Source organism: Tympanuchus pallidicinctus, unplaced genomic scaffold (assembly GCF_026119805.1).
Source record: "Tympanuchus pallidicinctus isolate F22 unplaced genomic scaffold, pur_lepc_1.0 scaffold26, whole genome shotgun sequence".
Lineage (NCBI taxonomy): Eukaryota > Metazoa > Chordata > Aves > Galliformes > Phasianidae > Tympanuchus > Tympanuchus pallidicinctus.
The window spans coordinates 9,410,344-9,426,705 of NW_026294743.1; the positions used below are offsets into that span (position 1 = coordinate 9,410,344).

Here is a 16,362-nt window from a genome sequence, read left to right on the forward strand (position 1 = left end):
CTAACTGGGTTTTGTAGTAAAAGACCTTGAAAAAAAATGTACTTCATGTGCAAATACCTGTAATGTGAGCCAAACAAAAGGCCAGTGGATCAGCATTATAAAAACACAGAAATCATTCAGTTTTAAGTTTCATAAACATAAGCTGTCTGGAAAAGAAAATGGTAAGATGTAAACAGAATACAGGTGTTAAAGCAGTCAAAGACAACTATACAGACGTTTGGTTTTTATTTTTATAAAAAAAGATCAGATTTATTAGTGCCAATGTATGTTCATAATAAGGTAACAGAAACTAAGCTAATCTGAGTAGCAACTTACAAGAAAGGATATCAAAATAGTATTTCTTGTAGAGTGAAACATAATACTTTTAACTTGGTTCTTGCCAGCTAGAAGTCCCATTATCTGTCTATGAAGCCTTTAAAGAAAAGTTGCTACAGTCAAATGGGGTCCTGATAGAACTTGGCACATAAAGAAACAATTCAGTGTTCATCCATACAATACCTCTCACTCCCCTGAAGCAGTCATACATACAATACTTACATAAAGCATATACATTATGACTAAAGCCATGTACGGCCTAAAGCACATAGAATACCTCAGTTCTAAACGTAACATATCTCTACATCAAAAGCAAGTCACTGTGTATTTACAGGCAGATGATCTCATTCTGCAGATGGGGATTTTGCTTGAAGATCCTTCTATTAGCATATGCTAAAATGTCCGAGTCATTGACTTATTTATCAAATTAGAGGTGTATCCACAGGAAGATCTGTCTGATAGTGTGCGAGGATTCTAAGGCAATAGTAGGAGTTGTTCCACAGGACTCGTGCTGCCATTGCAACCTGCCCTCCCTCGGAGCAGCAAAGCCTTCCTTCTCTGGATTCAGCCAGGCATAGTGAGACATTCATGATCTTGCAAGCTGTTGGCTCAAAAGTCTAAAACTTCTCGTTGGTTGTTTTTGTTGTTGCTGCTTTTAATGTTCACGGAATAGCACCATAGGAATTCACGCTTGATAAGAAACAAATCCAGGGTCCACTGTTTTGTTTTGCTTTTTTTGTCATCACAGATACTCTTCCTTTCAGAAAAAAAAATATATATCTTAAGGAAACCTCCCACTTGGATGCTACTATAGCTTCATTTCTGATAAGCTAAACAAGACAATTAGCTCATTAACAAAGAGGTCCAACGAAATAAAGCTTTGCAGTGGCTCCAAGTGTACTGTTGAAAACAAATTCAGTAGGAGTTTCAGACAAAACTATATCTCATGGATACAGATTTGATTGATGACAGATTTTCATCTGAGTCTATATTCTACGTTCAGTGCAAAATAAGAGCACATCATCAGACATAGCTTACTTAATCAGCAAACCTAACATTTTCAGATGCTTACATTGTTCAACTTCAGTTAACTAGTGATTGGTCAAGCTAATGATGACCAATGTAACAGTTCAGACTTCTCAGTCGTAAGTAAAACAAAATACTCTTTACGTTTCAGAAGTAAGATTTTCCAGTTTCAAAATGCTGATAACCTGATATGACAGACGAGCAGGTAGAAAGTACAGAGCAATGTGGGAAACCTTCCAATTTCATATCTTCTTTCAAGTCTTTATACACACTGTTTGCAGGATATAAAGTTAAAGCAAATAGATATAAGGACAGTATTTTGAGTGCATGACCTGAAACAGCTTTTTTTTTTTTGCTTTTTTTTTTTTCCTTTTCTCCTGGACACCATACAGCTGTCAGAAGGAAGAATGTTTTGGAGAGTCACCTCACTTGAACATAATTGAATGTTCACTTATCTATGACAAATGTCAAACCACGAGCAAAAGCTTCCATATTCTCCTGGAAGTGTGCAAAGTCCTTTCACCGCCTTTGCAGATACAGTCAAGTATGGAGCCTGCACATCACCTTCTCATGTATTCCATGGGGATAGGTATTTATTTTTTTTGTCTCTGGTCTTTTAAGTCATCAATTTCAATTGGACTCATAGAAAAACATTTGTGCTAGTAACTTCAGTTAAATAAAAAAGACATTACTTCCTTTCCACTGTGCATTCTTTTTTGTCTTGCTCTCCTTCTCTTGAATAGAGGTTCTTGTGCTATTTTTTGGTGTGCACACTATCTGGATATTTTATACTTCTGTATCGTATATGGAATCCTTTCTTGTTGATTGTATCATCAGTGTGAAAGTGAAGTAAAAGAGTTTCCCCTGCTGAATAGATTTCTTCTGGTGGCTAAAATAAATTAAAACAAATAAAACAAACAAACAAACAGTAAGTAAATCATCTGCTAGCATAAATTCCTAAAAGCTGGACACCAGTTTAAATCAAAATATTTGAATTTTTGTCTGCCGGTGGAAGTTCCATCCATTACAATTTTGGGGGGTCATACTAGTATCCAACCTTCCACAATCTTGAGCTCTGGGCCTGAACAGTATTTATCTAAATGCTGTAAACAACTTTTTGAAGCGACGGATGAGTACATTATAAATACTTTCTGGGTACCTCTTCCCCATAATGTGACTTCACTCAAATATATGGACTGTGAATGTGTTAATTTTCAATACCAATGCATTTCTCTGTAAAGGAAAATGCTTCCAACTTTTCTAAAGGAACTGACATATGCTCCACTGTCAGTGACTTAAAACTTAATGTACTATAACAATACTTTGTTTAATAAATAGGCAAGAATATTTACTGTGGAAAACATTTCAATGAAATGCTTTCAAATGCCATATTTGTAAATTCCTTAAAAAAAAAAAAAAAAAGGATTAGATAATTTGTTATTTCATTCTAACATCTAGTAACCATTCTAACACCTAATCTCTCCTTATCCTTTTCCTTCCTATGCCTTCTCCTTCTTTCTATTACTTACTGTGGAAATCCAAATAAGAGTTTTACTACTTGGTTACTTACCCCAGAACCACAGAATCGACCAAGTCTCATAGCTGTCTTATCGTGACCATCAAAGAGCTCCACATAATCATAACCACAGTCGGCCTCTTCTTCAACCTCAAAAGTCTGGAACATTAATTCAACTCGATAGCCACGCTCTGCCACCAGGAGCCAGTCACAGTCTGCCTGAACCGGATAGTTGTTATCACCAAACTGAGCATGCGAGTACAGATCTCTGGGCTTGGTTTCAGCTTTCAACCGACCACCACACTCTGAAAATTAAGGGGGAAGAAGTAGACTAAGCTTATTCTGTGAAAATTATTATTATTATTTTTTTTTTCCATAATCAGAGGATGCATAGAGTGGAGTACCATCCAGAATGAAGACAGACTCACTATTCCAATTTTTTCCTATCACATTGTTTTCTCTTTTCTTTTCTTTTATATATCTACAGAGACTTGTGTATATTTCATAATTTTCAAGTAAAGTACTAAAAGACAGGAAAAACAAAAGTTACAAGGAAAGTGGTACAAAAGGATGAACATTCTTCAGGTAGACACTTGAGAACAAGCCAAAAGCTCTAAGTGGGGTGTCCACCATTCAGTGGCATCAGCCCTTCTGCATGGATTAATGACAGAAGTGGCAGGGACACGACAGCTTTAGCAGATGCAGCTGGTGATCAGCATGAGCTCATGCATTTGCCCTGTCTTACATAAGAGTGTCAGATTTAATCTTCACGCTGTGCTTGGAGAACCAGCTCTTTACTAAACAGCACAACTAACCTTGCTAGCTTGTTTGCTATGTAGTACACGGACAAGTCTTTGCAAAAAGATCCTGGCTTGGAAAAAAACTGCTACAACCAGCAAAAGTCTTGCAGTTGTGAAAGTCTTTCAAGCAACTCCTAAGCTGAAGATCCCTGCCCTATGCCAAATCCAAATTGTCATTATAAAACTTGGTTTTATACACAAGCATAAAACATATCTTGCTTTTGAGACTGTTTATAACTACTTAACGGGTTTGTAATTTAAGTAAGACTTTGTGGTGTAGTCCAGAACACTGTTCTTTAGCCAGCTTAAACAAGGAGAACAGACACTGCTGGAAATGCATGGAATAACAGCAAATAAATACAGGTGTTATTTCTCTATCTATTCTTTATTTCATTGGCTATAATTAAAATTTGTTCATTATTGCACATACCGAATGAATTCAATTTTTAAGTTAATTTAAACAAAGGTGCTATGCATTTCCCAATTAAAGTGTCACTACAAGGTAATTCACAAGAAAAAAACCTCACTTTTAAAGTTTACAAGAAATGGGTGGAGGCTATGATTTGTAGCTATGAAAATTTCAACACACCAACATTTAGCTTATGCCTTGGCTTCTTACCAAGAACAGTCCACCCCTTACAATGCCCACAAAACCACCAAGTGCAAGAAAGAAAGCCTGAGATTCACAAGTTAACATTTCTTTATAGGTTACTGATAAGACAAGTCTAACTAAATTTTGACTGAATGCAGATAATAGAAACTGGTTATTTTATTGTAATCCAAAACAAGCTGAAAGATTCAAGCATTTCTATGATTTGAAGAGAAAATTTGACTTCAGTGGCACTGACTTCATCCACACCAAAAATGACCAATTGCAATGCTGTACAGAAAGGAATCACACTTGAGCTAGGAAACGATCGTAAAATCATAGAATCACCACTGTTGGAAAAGACCTCTAAGATCATTCGGTCCAACCTGTCACCAATATTTCCCCCCTAAACCACATCCCTCAGTACAACACCTAAAAGTTTCCTGAACATCTCCAGGGACGATGACTCCATCCCCTCCATGGGCACTCCATTCCAGCACCTGAACACTCTTGGAGAAGTACTTCCTAATGTACAACTTGAATCTCCCCTGGCACAGCTTGAGACCATTCCCTCTAGTCCTATTGCTAGCTACATGGAAGAAGAGGCTGCTTCTCACGTCACCACAACCTCCCTTTGGATAGCTGTATAAGGTAATAAGGTCTCCCCTGAGCCTCCTCTTCTCCAGACTGAACAATCCCAGCTCCCTCAGCCACTTCTCAGAAGCCTTGTGCTTCAGACCTCTCACCAGTTTTGCTGCCCTTCTCTGAACACAGTCCAGGGTTTCAATGCCTTTCCTGTAATGAGGGGCCCAAAACTGAATGCAGTACTTGAGGTGCAGCCTTAGAAAGACTTCCCTGCTCCTGCTGACAACACTGTTTCTGATACAAGCCAATATGCCGTTGGCCTTCTTGGCCACCTGGGCACACCGCTGGCTCATGTTCAGATGAGTGTCAATCAACACCCCTGGGTCCATTTCCTCTACACAGTCTTCCAGCCACTCTGCCCCAAGCCTTTAACGTTGCCTGGGGTTGCTGAGTCAGGTTCTCCAGGAGAACACTGTGGGAGGCAGTGCAGAAGGCTTTGCTAAAGTCCAGGTAGACTATGTCAACAGCCTTTCCCTCATCCACCAGACAGGTCACCCAATCACTGAAGGAGACCAAGTTGGTCAAGCAAGGACCAGCTCTCATGAAGCTATGCTGACCAGGCCAGATCCCCCAGGTGTCCTTCAAGTGCCGTGCGACCTCCCTCAAGATGATCTGCTCCATAACCTTCCCTCGCACCAACACCATGGTGAAAGGCCTGTAGTCTTCTCAATACTCTTTACAATCATTGCAAATGGAAGTCATGCTGGCAAGTCTCCAACCCTCCAGTTGACCAGGACCACCGATAGATGATGGAAAGCAGCTTGGTTATCACCTCCACCAGCTCCCTCAGCACCCTCAGGTGGATCCCAGCCAGCCCCCATGGACCTGTGGCACTCCAGAAGGAGCAGTAGGTCTCTGACAGTTTCCATCTGAATCATGGGGAGTTTATTCTTCTCCCCATCTAACATGTCCAGGTCAGGAGGAGAGTACTCCCAGCATATATCAGAGAACTTGAAGTGCCCCCATCAGAACAAAGGCTGACAACAGTGCAACTTCTGCCAGCTGCTTATACAACGCATCATCTGCCTCTTCATTCTGGTTAGACATTTTAATTGGGAAACGCATAGCACCTTTGTTTAAAATAGGTTATAAGTCCTCATATAGGTCTTATAACAGACCCTCACACCAGGATGTTTGCCTTGTTGGCCCTGCCCCGATCCCTACTCCTAGAGACTCAACCTTATCATTCCTGACCCAAGCTCAACATCAAATCACTCTCTAACATAAAGAGCTGCACCACCACCCGTTCTGAAAAGCTTGTAGCCATCCATTGCAGCACTCCAGTCATGGGAGCAATCCCACCATGTTGCTGTAATGGCAACTAACTCACTGTTTGCCTGCCACACAACGGCATCCATCTCCTCCTGTCTGTAGTCCATGTTGTGTGCATTGGTTTAGATGCACTTCTGCTGAGCCCCGTGCCTCACTCCCAATCCTGTCACTATTCCCTTAGGCTCATCTCTAGTAGGCCTGGTTTTATTCCCTTCCACCTTCATACCTACTTTAAAGTCCTCTCAATGAGCCCTGCCAGCTGCTGGGCTAGGATCTGTTTTCCCTTTTGAGACTTGCAACACCCATCTGCAGCCATCAGGCCAGGTGCCAGGTAATGATGACAATAATGAGCAAATCATTATTTTTTTTTTAATGTGTTTTTTCTTAGCAAGCGAATGAAAGAGTTCAAACAGGAAATATGAATAATGTAAGTAATCTAATCGATTTATGCATGATCTATTATTGAATCTCATTTTTTAAAATCCTACTTTAAAAGACACAAAATAAAAGGCACATATTAAAGAAAACATGCAAAATGAAATAGTTCAACCATTTATTTCTCGTTGTTATGCTCACTAACTGATTATTTTTTCCTTTTTTCAGTATTTGATTTCATTTACGTTTTTATGACTTCGTTTTCTCGACTGGAGTGTTGCCAACGCTAAGAACATCTCCCTGCTTCAGACACAGAACAGCTGCTCAAGAAGAAAATGTTTAATGAACTGTCTGCATTGTTTCCTTCTTTTTGTTACAGTGGACATGACTTTAAAGGAAAGCTGTTGCCATACCAGCAACTGCAAAAAATGGCTATTCCCTTTCATAGAATGGTTTGGGTTGCAACAGACCTTAATGATCTTCTAGTTCCAATCACGTGCTGCAGGCAGATGTGCTTCTCACTAGACCAGGTTGCCCAAAGAAATCCTTATCCAACCAGGGAGCGAGCATCCATTGCTTCTCTGGGCAGCCTGTGCCAGTGACTCATCAAGATCTGAGTAAAAAAACTTCTGAATATGTAAAAGCCATCACTCCTTTTCCTACCACTGCATTCCCTGACAAAAAGTCCCTCTCTAGCTTTTCCTGCAGGTCCCTTTAAGGTACTGAAAGGCCTACAGATCTCCCCCGTGCCTTCTCCAGTCTGAACGACACCAAATTTCTCATTCTCTCTTCATAGAGAGCCCTCCTCTTGAGCCCTCTGATCATTCCTGTTGCCTTCTCTGGACTCTCTCTACCATGTCCTTCGTATTTCGGGGGCCCCCACAGCAGAACACGTTTCCTCTGCCCTTCTCCCATGGACTATAGCCTTTTACTGTTTTAGAATAAAATATCCTAAAAGTCCCATTTTAGAAGTTCCAAGTTTATTTTTTCTTTCCTTAAGGACTAAGTTGTACTTTCAAAAGACTACTTTCACAGTGCCGATTTAGCCTGTATGACACAGACTATGATGGGGTTGCATCAGAGGGCAATGCCAGACAGCTGGGTTTAGTCTAGGTACCATTACCTGTACTGGTCATCAAAGAGTTTTGCAGGTGTATCTGTTGTGCTGTAAAGGCAACGTACATATCTGATTGCACACAAATATGTCTGACCTGTAAAGTATTATTTTTATAATAGCTTTACATGGGAGATTTTTTCTAGATCAGTTAAGAAACAAGAAGATTTTAGGTATTTCTTGAGGTCTTTTAGGTTCTCTCAGACTTCTTACAATGATAACAGAGAACAGAGCAGTTGTCTCTTGACTGACAAGCTGCATAGATGGGAAAAGGTTTAAGCTTAAAACCCACTACCTCCCACTCCACCTGAACAAGTGAAACAAGAATATAAGTTAGATACAGCACTGCCATACTGAATTCTCAAAGCCATTCTAGTAGCGAATTAAAAGCTTAAACTCAGAGATATCTGAGATACCTGGATTTGTTCCAGGGTTGGCAGATAAGAATAGGACCCACAACAGATCTGGAACCTCCTGCAACAGCCGCTTGTGACCAGGTAACATAAACAAAGCTGCCTAGAAGGGATATCCAGGTGTTTAAGCAACCAAATCACTCCTTAATCAATGATCTTTAATTTTCTGTTGGGAGGAATTTTATGAATTCCTTCTTAACAAATTTCCCTTCTACGTTACATTTCAAAAACAGTACTTGGTAAGTTTTGCTCTATCTGAGGAAAGTCTTTTTATTCAATCTGTTTTTTGATTCTTTATTGCTGCTAGATAGTTCTATCCAGAAAAGCATAAGAAAATAAAATCCATAGTTTAAACACTTGTTTGATTCATTAATGAATGTGTCCAAAGCATGCAGTTAATATTCCTATGGAACAACTGTTTTGGCCTCAAAGCTGCAAGATCTAAGCTGTCTCTCATTCAGGCGGTTCACCAAAGCTTGTATTAATGACATGCTGTTCAACCTAATGAGCATTTTGTACAACAGCAGACCAGAGAAACAAATGTCCTGGTTCTGCTTTACGAGGCAAACTTCATAATTTTTACAGCACTCTTAAAAACTGGACAGATTTCATTCTCCAGACTTTCTCAGAAGAGCACTATTATGCTTGCTCAGACAGTTTTTACAGTTAAGGCATTAAAAAGTCAGCACTTACATTTGGTAGTTTCACACCAGCTGTTCCTAACAAGACTTCTGACCTCTAATTACTTACCTCATGGTCATTTAACAAATGAGTAATTGTTACCATTTCTTTCTAGTTTTCTGCTGAAGGGTTACTCAGATAGGGAACGCTAACAAAGATGTTTGTAAAAAGGCTTTTCAACGAGAAAAAACACAAATTGAATGACAGGCACTTCAGTTTTTCCCTTTTCAGGCCCAGATCATGAAAAGTAAAAACAGTGCATACGCTGTCTCCTACTGCTTTTCTCTGAAAATTGAATTAATACAGGTTTAGAATTATTCTTAACGAAGGAGAAAAAAAAAAAGAGAGAGAAAATGTTAATGCTGCTATACGAGGAATTTTCAGTCAAGCACTGCACGTCGAGAAAAAAGTAAAAGGAAAGGGAGGTAGGAAAAGCGAAAATACAAAGAAGCAAATAAAACACAAAAAAATCAACCCTGTTTTACAGCAGGCAGTGGAAGTTCAGAGATTCAGCACTAGGGGCCACTGTAAGACAAATAACGCCAGCAAAATCATTCACACACATTGAAAATGCCCTTATCTATTAATGCAATTGCGTTTTCAATTTCAGTGATTTCTGACCGACAACAAAATTAAATGGTAAATGGGAAGGAAATGACTCTCCCAAACTCTCTAGGCAATTTTTGGTATTGTTTTTCCTACTCTTCTTTTGCTTGTCTTTCCCTTTATAGCTCTGCAGGAAAGTAATAGCTGTTTATACAAGGCCCAGGCTCTTGTTTAAGTTAGAACAAAAAGTAATAGAGGTGCATCACATGCCTCAGTGAAGTACTGCCATTTAAAATACAATGAAAAGCTATTGAAAATTAATAAACTAATGAATCCTGTGAAATATCTCTTAGACAAACTTATTTATATCAGTCTTGCTTAAAAATCTTTTAATCATTTCCTTAGAAAACTGAAAGAGAAAGCAAGAAGGAGAAAAAGAAAAAATGGGAGACAAAAAGAGAGAAAGAAATGTCTAAAATACTAGAGAATGTTTTCTGCAATCTCCAATTCTTCCTACTGTTTCATTAGGTTTTTTGTAACACTGTGTTATCTTTGAAATCATCCTGTTCCTATAAAAAGAAATGCTTGAATATCTTCCACTAAAGAATGAAAGGGAAGTTATTAGTAAGCCACATCCTGATATTCTGACCTGTAGAGTGTGTTGCTTGGAAGCCTTTCCTTTGAACTGATGCATCAGAAATAAAGCGGAGAAACATTTTGTTTCCAGTAGCAATGAGAGGCTCTGGTATCTTACTGCCACATAAACGTCCCAGAATTGGCGATTTTTCACTTTCACCATCAAACACTTCCAAGTGGTCATAGGCACATTCTTGATGTTGTTCTATCTCAAATTCATTGAAAGTCTGGGGAAAAAGAAGCAAAATGAGTCAGTGCAGTACTGTATTCACAAGGTACATATGTAGTGCTGGCATACTGTTTCAGAACACAAAGTAGAAACAACAGATTATAGCATTACTGCTCCTACAACTCCATAGGTCAGAATCATACCTTTCCAGCCAATGAATATCTGTTTTAAATCTAGACAACTGTGGCCTTTCTTTAGAATAACTACTCTTTATAGGATTATTCCAAATTTCACAGAACATTTGAAACAGAGAGAAAAGCAGGAAGTCTTTCGGTGCCTCAGATAAATGAGGCCTTGGAGCATCTGTGAACCATAATACTTTTCTTTTTTTCTTAACCTCGCTTCACAACTGAAGTCTTTGAGAATGACCTTTCCACATGCCTGCTTATATGTGATAATTTTAATTCCTCATCTATTATTAATGATGGAATTTCAATTATTACTACACTAACAATACTTCAAGCTGCATCCTTCGTGCTAACATCACATTTTTGCTAGTGCAACTACAAAAAATGGGGAAATTATTTTGATTAAATTTATTATATATAAAGAATTAAACGTTTCAGCAGACTACTTTACTTTCTTCAGCTCCCCCATGATTCAGATTACTGCAACAGTCTGAACGCAATGAAAACAAACTACTTCATTTCAAATCTATGATGTTTCTTCTACACTTCAAAACATTTGTTTTAATTTCTGAGTTCCTAGGGATTCTCACATTCTCTATGAATGCTCGAGGAAGCTCGTCAGGAGAAATTCAGTTCTATTAAAAAATGCAAATTGTGGGCCATTTGAAATAGAGCCTGAGCAACAATCTCATAAAAATTTCTGCAATTTAGACTTCTTACAGCATCTAAACAAAGGCATTTCCCAAATGTGTATGTTGCACCCTACAGAAACTGTTAAAGCACAGAAAAGTAACAGTTGCTTTTCAAACAAGGAAGAGAGTCTTCCAGGACTGAACAAGTGGCAATAAATTTACGTTCAGAGAACATCTAAAAGACTTCAGATATGGCTTTTTGACCAGGGCCAAGTATGAACCTGATTAAAACGCTGGTACTTTCGCCTCTCTTACTGAGAATGTAATATACGCACACAGCTTTGTGACTTGCTTTTTTTTTTTACAAATAAACTACTGTTCAAGGCAGAATTGAAAATATGAAAACACAAAGTAAAAGTGCTCTTGCGAGTACTCACAGCTGAGTAATCACATAGCTACAAAACAGACAAAAAGTACCAAACAACGAAGAAGTTACATAAAAATACAAAACAAAAAAAAAAATCTCCTGCCAGTTACTGAACAAATATCATAATTAAGCATTGTACTCAGCACACCAAAGGAAATCCAACCTACAGAGTTCCTTGTGGAATCCAGCCAATACAAAATGTGATAATTCATATTCAACAGCTGATATAAAAGAAATATGTGGTGGTCAGGCACTGGAACGGACTGCCCAGGGAGGTGGTGGAGTCACCGACCCTGGGGGTGTTCAAGGAAAGGCTGGATGTTGTGTTGAGGGACATGGTTTAGTGGGAGCTATTGGGAATAGGTGAACGGTTGGACTGGATGATCTTTTAGGTCTTTTCCAACCTTGGTGATTCTATGATTCTATGATTCTATGATAACATATAAAGCCCTTTGCCCAAAGAGCCAGAATAATAGAATAGTACTTAAGTTGCTTTGAAAGCAATGCCTCCTATTTATTTCCACGGAAACTGCAACAGATACAAAGAACACAATAGCACCATTTGATAGAGCAAGTTCTCAGCTACAAAACAGGATTTTTCAACATAGCTGCCACCATTAGCTGTAGATCTTCCCCAGAGATGAACAAGATCCTGTTTGCCACTTTTGTAAAAACCTGCATGGCCATCCACAACATGGCTTGTGTTCACATCGCTGTCACCACTGCAGAAACACAGCACTCACTGCCTCACTGTGCTCACATCCACTGTTTGGTCTCCACAAACATTCAGTAAGTGCAGATGAATGTCAATAGATGCCATTTTTTCCTCGTGGAAAATTCAGTTCCTTTGCTTCACACACCCTCCCACGTCAGACATCCTTTGTCAGACTGCTCTTCTGCTGCCTCTGTCACACAGTAACATGTAATGGAATATTGGCAGGAAAGTTCAACCTCTACTGCCGTAACACTGACATCTGCCTCTGATGTCATGAGCCACCGTTTCAAAACAGGAGGCATTAGTTTTGGAGCAGCCTTCATATTTTCAGTTTGTGAAAAGTGGAAAGTTGAACGAAACAGTAGACATTGGTTCACAGCACAGGAAACCCAGTGTTTTCTATTAAGGGAACAAAACTGTAGAAGCAGTGAAAACAGCTGTACAGCAGTTCCTCCTGCTGCTCCTACTTCTATAATGCCAAGTATGTACAATCGTTTATACCCAATAAAATTAAAAAAAAAAAAACAACAAAACAAAACAAGTGAGACTAACTGTAAAGGAGTTATTTAAATACAGAATTGAGAGAAGCCAATTTTCAGTCAGTGAAAGCAACAGTGGGAGCAACAGACGTGATCCAGTTTCCAATTTTTTTTAGTTTATCTACTTCTGATCAGCACAAATGTATCACTCGCTAGAAAAAAACTTCTCACCATGAACTTTAAGAAATGTCTATTATTTTCCATTTTTTTTTCTTTCCAATTAACACTGCAATTCCTAAATCACCAGGAAGACAGTGTATCTTATGCTGAATCCCACAAAGGAAAACAGAAAACATTTGTACATCTGTGCAGTCTAGTTCTTAAATCTAGAAATTGTAAGTGGAATCAAAGAAAATGTATTTAAAAGGAAACACAAGTCTAATATTTCTAAGCATTCTGAGAGAATCTGCTTCTTTTTTCAGAGGTTAGTTCCTAGCTATGGACTATGAAGAGGCTTGTAAGAACTAACACGAACTTCTCTACTATTTAGTGCCAGCAGTGTTCACAAATAACTTACTAAATTTGGAAATATAATTAAATCACACCTGGACTTCCCAGGGACAAATACTTTTGAATATCTATTCCTCCACCACTACAGTCCCCACTTTGGTTGTCTTATTAGTGGGAATGGTACTCAGAAGTGTTACGTACAGTTTCCAAACAGCCAGCCTTTCTATCTATCCGTAGCACTTACTGGGTTGATATGTTGGTGGCACTTACAGACAGCTGCCTGAATGGGACACTTCAGTCTGTCTCTTATAAACATCCGGCTGATTAACCTAAGAAAATTTCTCTCTGATACAGCTATTTTCAAAGCCATCTTTATCTGCACGTTTCATTTAAAAATTCAGAAGTGCATTTCTTTTTTTTTTTTTTTTTTGTCTTCTTAATTACACCAAATGCTTAACTCTACCCTTCTCAGGAAGAGACTTCAGTGATTATCAGAGTGAGAACAATCAGAAGTGATTAGTTTATGCACAGACAGACCCCTCAGAAAATGAAACAGCCTCACAATTCACATGGTTTGTCAGCATAATGAAATCAATTCTCTCCTTGTTTAGTTAGTTTAAGTAAACCACAAGGAATAAACTTGAATACAGCACGGAAGCCCAAGAAAAATTTTTTTTTTATCTATAGTGGAAGTATTCCTTTAATATTATTAATATGACATTTTGCTACACTGGACAGATTTTAAAGATCATACACATGCAGAATTCAGTAGGCTGACACTACTGGCCATAGAAAAGTGGATTTCAGGTTCTAAATCATGGGTCTATTTTTTAAAATTTTATTTCACAAAATTTAGTTAAAAAATCAGTAAAATTCTGGTTTTTTTTCTTCTTTTTTTTTTTTTTTCCCTCAAAATTCACTGGCAAAAGATCATTTTAAATACCTTTCTTTTAGAAAAGTATGGAAAAAAGATTTTTACAGCAACATGCCCCTGCAAATGTCTGACTGGCTTCTGCTTATGCAGACGGGATGAAGTGCTGATCAGAGTTGGCAGTAAGGAAGGACATCTGAAACAAAAACCTGTTTTTCACCCTTAGGACGAACAGATCATGCACTGCTTGTTCCACGCCTCCTACTCCGCAGGAACATACTACAATTTTTAATTCTGGAGATCTGGAATCAACAAATGACCACACATCAGCACCAGTAACAAGAGGTTATGGCTGTGGTTAAGGTCAGGAGTTATGAGGTGGCAATATCCCATTCAGCCCCGTAACAATTTAGGCTACTGCTTCTACTTTCTTACAGCAGAGATCTCTTCTTTGGTTTCCTCGCTCCAAAATTTCTGATACATCAATTTCTCTCTCCTTCCATCTAACACATTCACATTGCTAAGACCTTCAGGACAAAGCCTGCGCATGTCAGCACTGCCCAGGGAGATGCTGGAGTCACTGACTGTGGAGGTGTTTGAGGAACGTTTGGATGTTGTGTTGAGGATGTTTGTGTGGTTTAGTGACAACAATTGGTGATGGGTGGATGGTTGGACTGGGAGATCTTGTGGGTCTTTTCCAACCTTGGTGATTCTATGAGTCTTTCTCCTGAGTATTACTGTAGCACGTCTGTTTACTGCTTTAATACCTGTGAGAAGGACTCTGCTTACTCATTCTAATAGCATTTCTTCAGAACTAAAAAGCCCTATTTAGGATGAAAGATGTGCAACAATGGGACGAATTCCTTCACTGCTGAACTAAGGAATCATTTGCTACAAGTACTGTAGAGAGCTACAGGGCTCACCCCTAAGTACCCTGGGCTGAAAAAGCCCTGCGTCTGAGCTCAGAGCAGATAAGCCCTATGGGCAGGTCCATGGCACTGGCTTTGTGCAGATGCTACTCACCAATTTGACTCTCTGCCCAGGGGTGGCACTGATTTCCCAGGTGCACTCCTTTCTGCTGGGATACTTGTCGGGCCAGTTGGGACTCGTAATGATGCCATTGGGACTGTGGATCTTCTGTTCACACTCAGCTGTGCAATATTGAGAGCATCAATTAGTCTGGGAGTTCTCTATTCAGAGGTAGCTAGAAAAGTACACTGTTTGTCAGGTGACCCACTGAACTGAAAGATCATTAGGAACACAGTTAAACACCCTCCCAAGTGTGCAGGATCACCTCTTTGACAAACACTATATGGCAATTAACCTAGCATGCTTTGATTTGTGAAACATAGACTACCGTTTACAATGGATTACTTGTTTAATGTAAATATACAAATACATACAAATTGTGCATTAAAATACAGTCAAATATTCTAATCTTTGCCCCACTCCGCTTGCAAATAAGTATGAAAATCCACATAGGATATCTTGCCAATACAACATGAAATGATATTTCTTGAACAACGTAGTTTCTTCTCACAAGTTTTCATACTGCAAGCACAGAGGAATCAGCTAAACAACCTAAAACATGGTTTCTGGGGAAAAGTATATAACTGCTAAGTCTGAATTCTTACTACGTACCAAGAACAGTTGTGTCTTTCCTATCAAAACTGAATTCAGAAGTGCCTCTCTCAATAAATAAAATACCTACCACATGAAGAAGGCAAGCAAAAAACACCTGCTTGGTTTTTTGTTCTGTTTTCTTAAGCAACCTGAGGTTTCTTTATAAATATAAGAGAATTATTTAACAAGAATCTTTTAGAAGAGGCTAGCACAATTCCAAAATCAGGGGTAAGACAAGTGATTCACAAAGGAGCTAGAAAACAGTCTTGAAAAATTACAGATGCTCGTAGGATATTACGCACTTAGGATCATTTGCAGATCATCTAAATGGTACTTAAGTCACCACGCCTACTGTTTGCTTGGAGGTAGTCACAACTTTAGACAGAAAATAGGAAGAAAGAGGTGTAGAGACTTGACTGGAGTTTAGATTGTCTGAATATGTCCCCCCAGAATAAAACCTGAACAGTGTCTCACGAAGGCAGATACAATGCCAGTCTAAATGTGAGGAGGCTCACAGCCAGTGATGGAAGCAAATGACAACTTCACCAGGCTCCTCTTCAAAAACTCCGTCTGTTTTGTACTGCTTTAGATTAATATCCTGTCACAGCTCTAAATGCTCTACACTTCATGGTACTACTACAAGAGCATTTCCTGCTGAAGTTGAGTGGTCAATAATTCCTAATTTTCTAAACCTCTGGAACCTCAAACTGAAACACGCACAAGTGCTAGGGATGGAGGAAGTGTGGGAACAGGGGAAAGGGATTGTTTCACCCAAATATCTAAGACTGTAAGACACCATCTATTTCTTTTTTTTTCCCCC

The 16,362-nt window shown here is 38.9% G+C and overlaps 1 protein-coding gene across 5 annotated transcripts in view; it reads right to left on the reverse strand.

The window, feature by feature from the left end:
• Window positions 1-206: 206 nt before the first annotated feature.
• Window positions 207-16,362, reverse strand: part of TLL1 (tolloid like 1) — a 134,899-nt gene continuing 118,743 nt past the window's right edge. For all 5 annotated transcript variants that reach the window (XM_052690164.1, XM_052690162.1, XM_052690166.1 and 2 more), the window contains exons 18-21: window positions 14,943-15,070; window positions 9,942-10,155; window positions 2,912-3,162; window positions 207-2,230 (exon numbers count right to left, since the gene is read on the reverse strand). In XM_052690164.1, coding sequence (XP_052546124.1) covers window positions 2,096-2,230; window positions 2,912-3,162; window positions 9,942-10,155; window positions 14,943-15,070 — 728 coding nt within the window. In that variant the 3' untranslated portion in view covers window positions 207-2,095. The remainder of the gene's footprint in view (window positions 2,231-2,911; window positions 3,163-9,941; window positions 10,156-14,942; window positions 15,071-16,362) is intronic.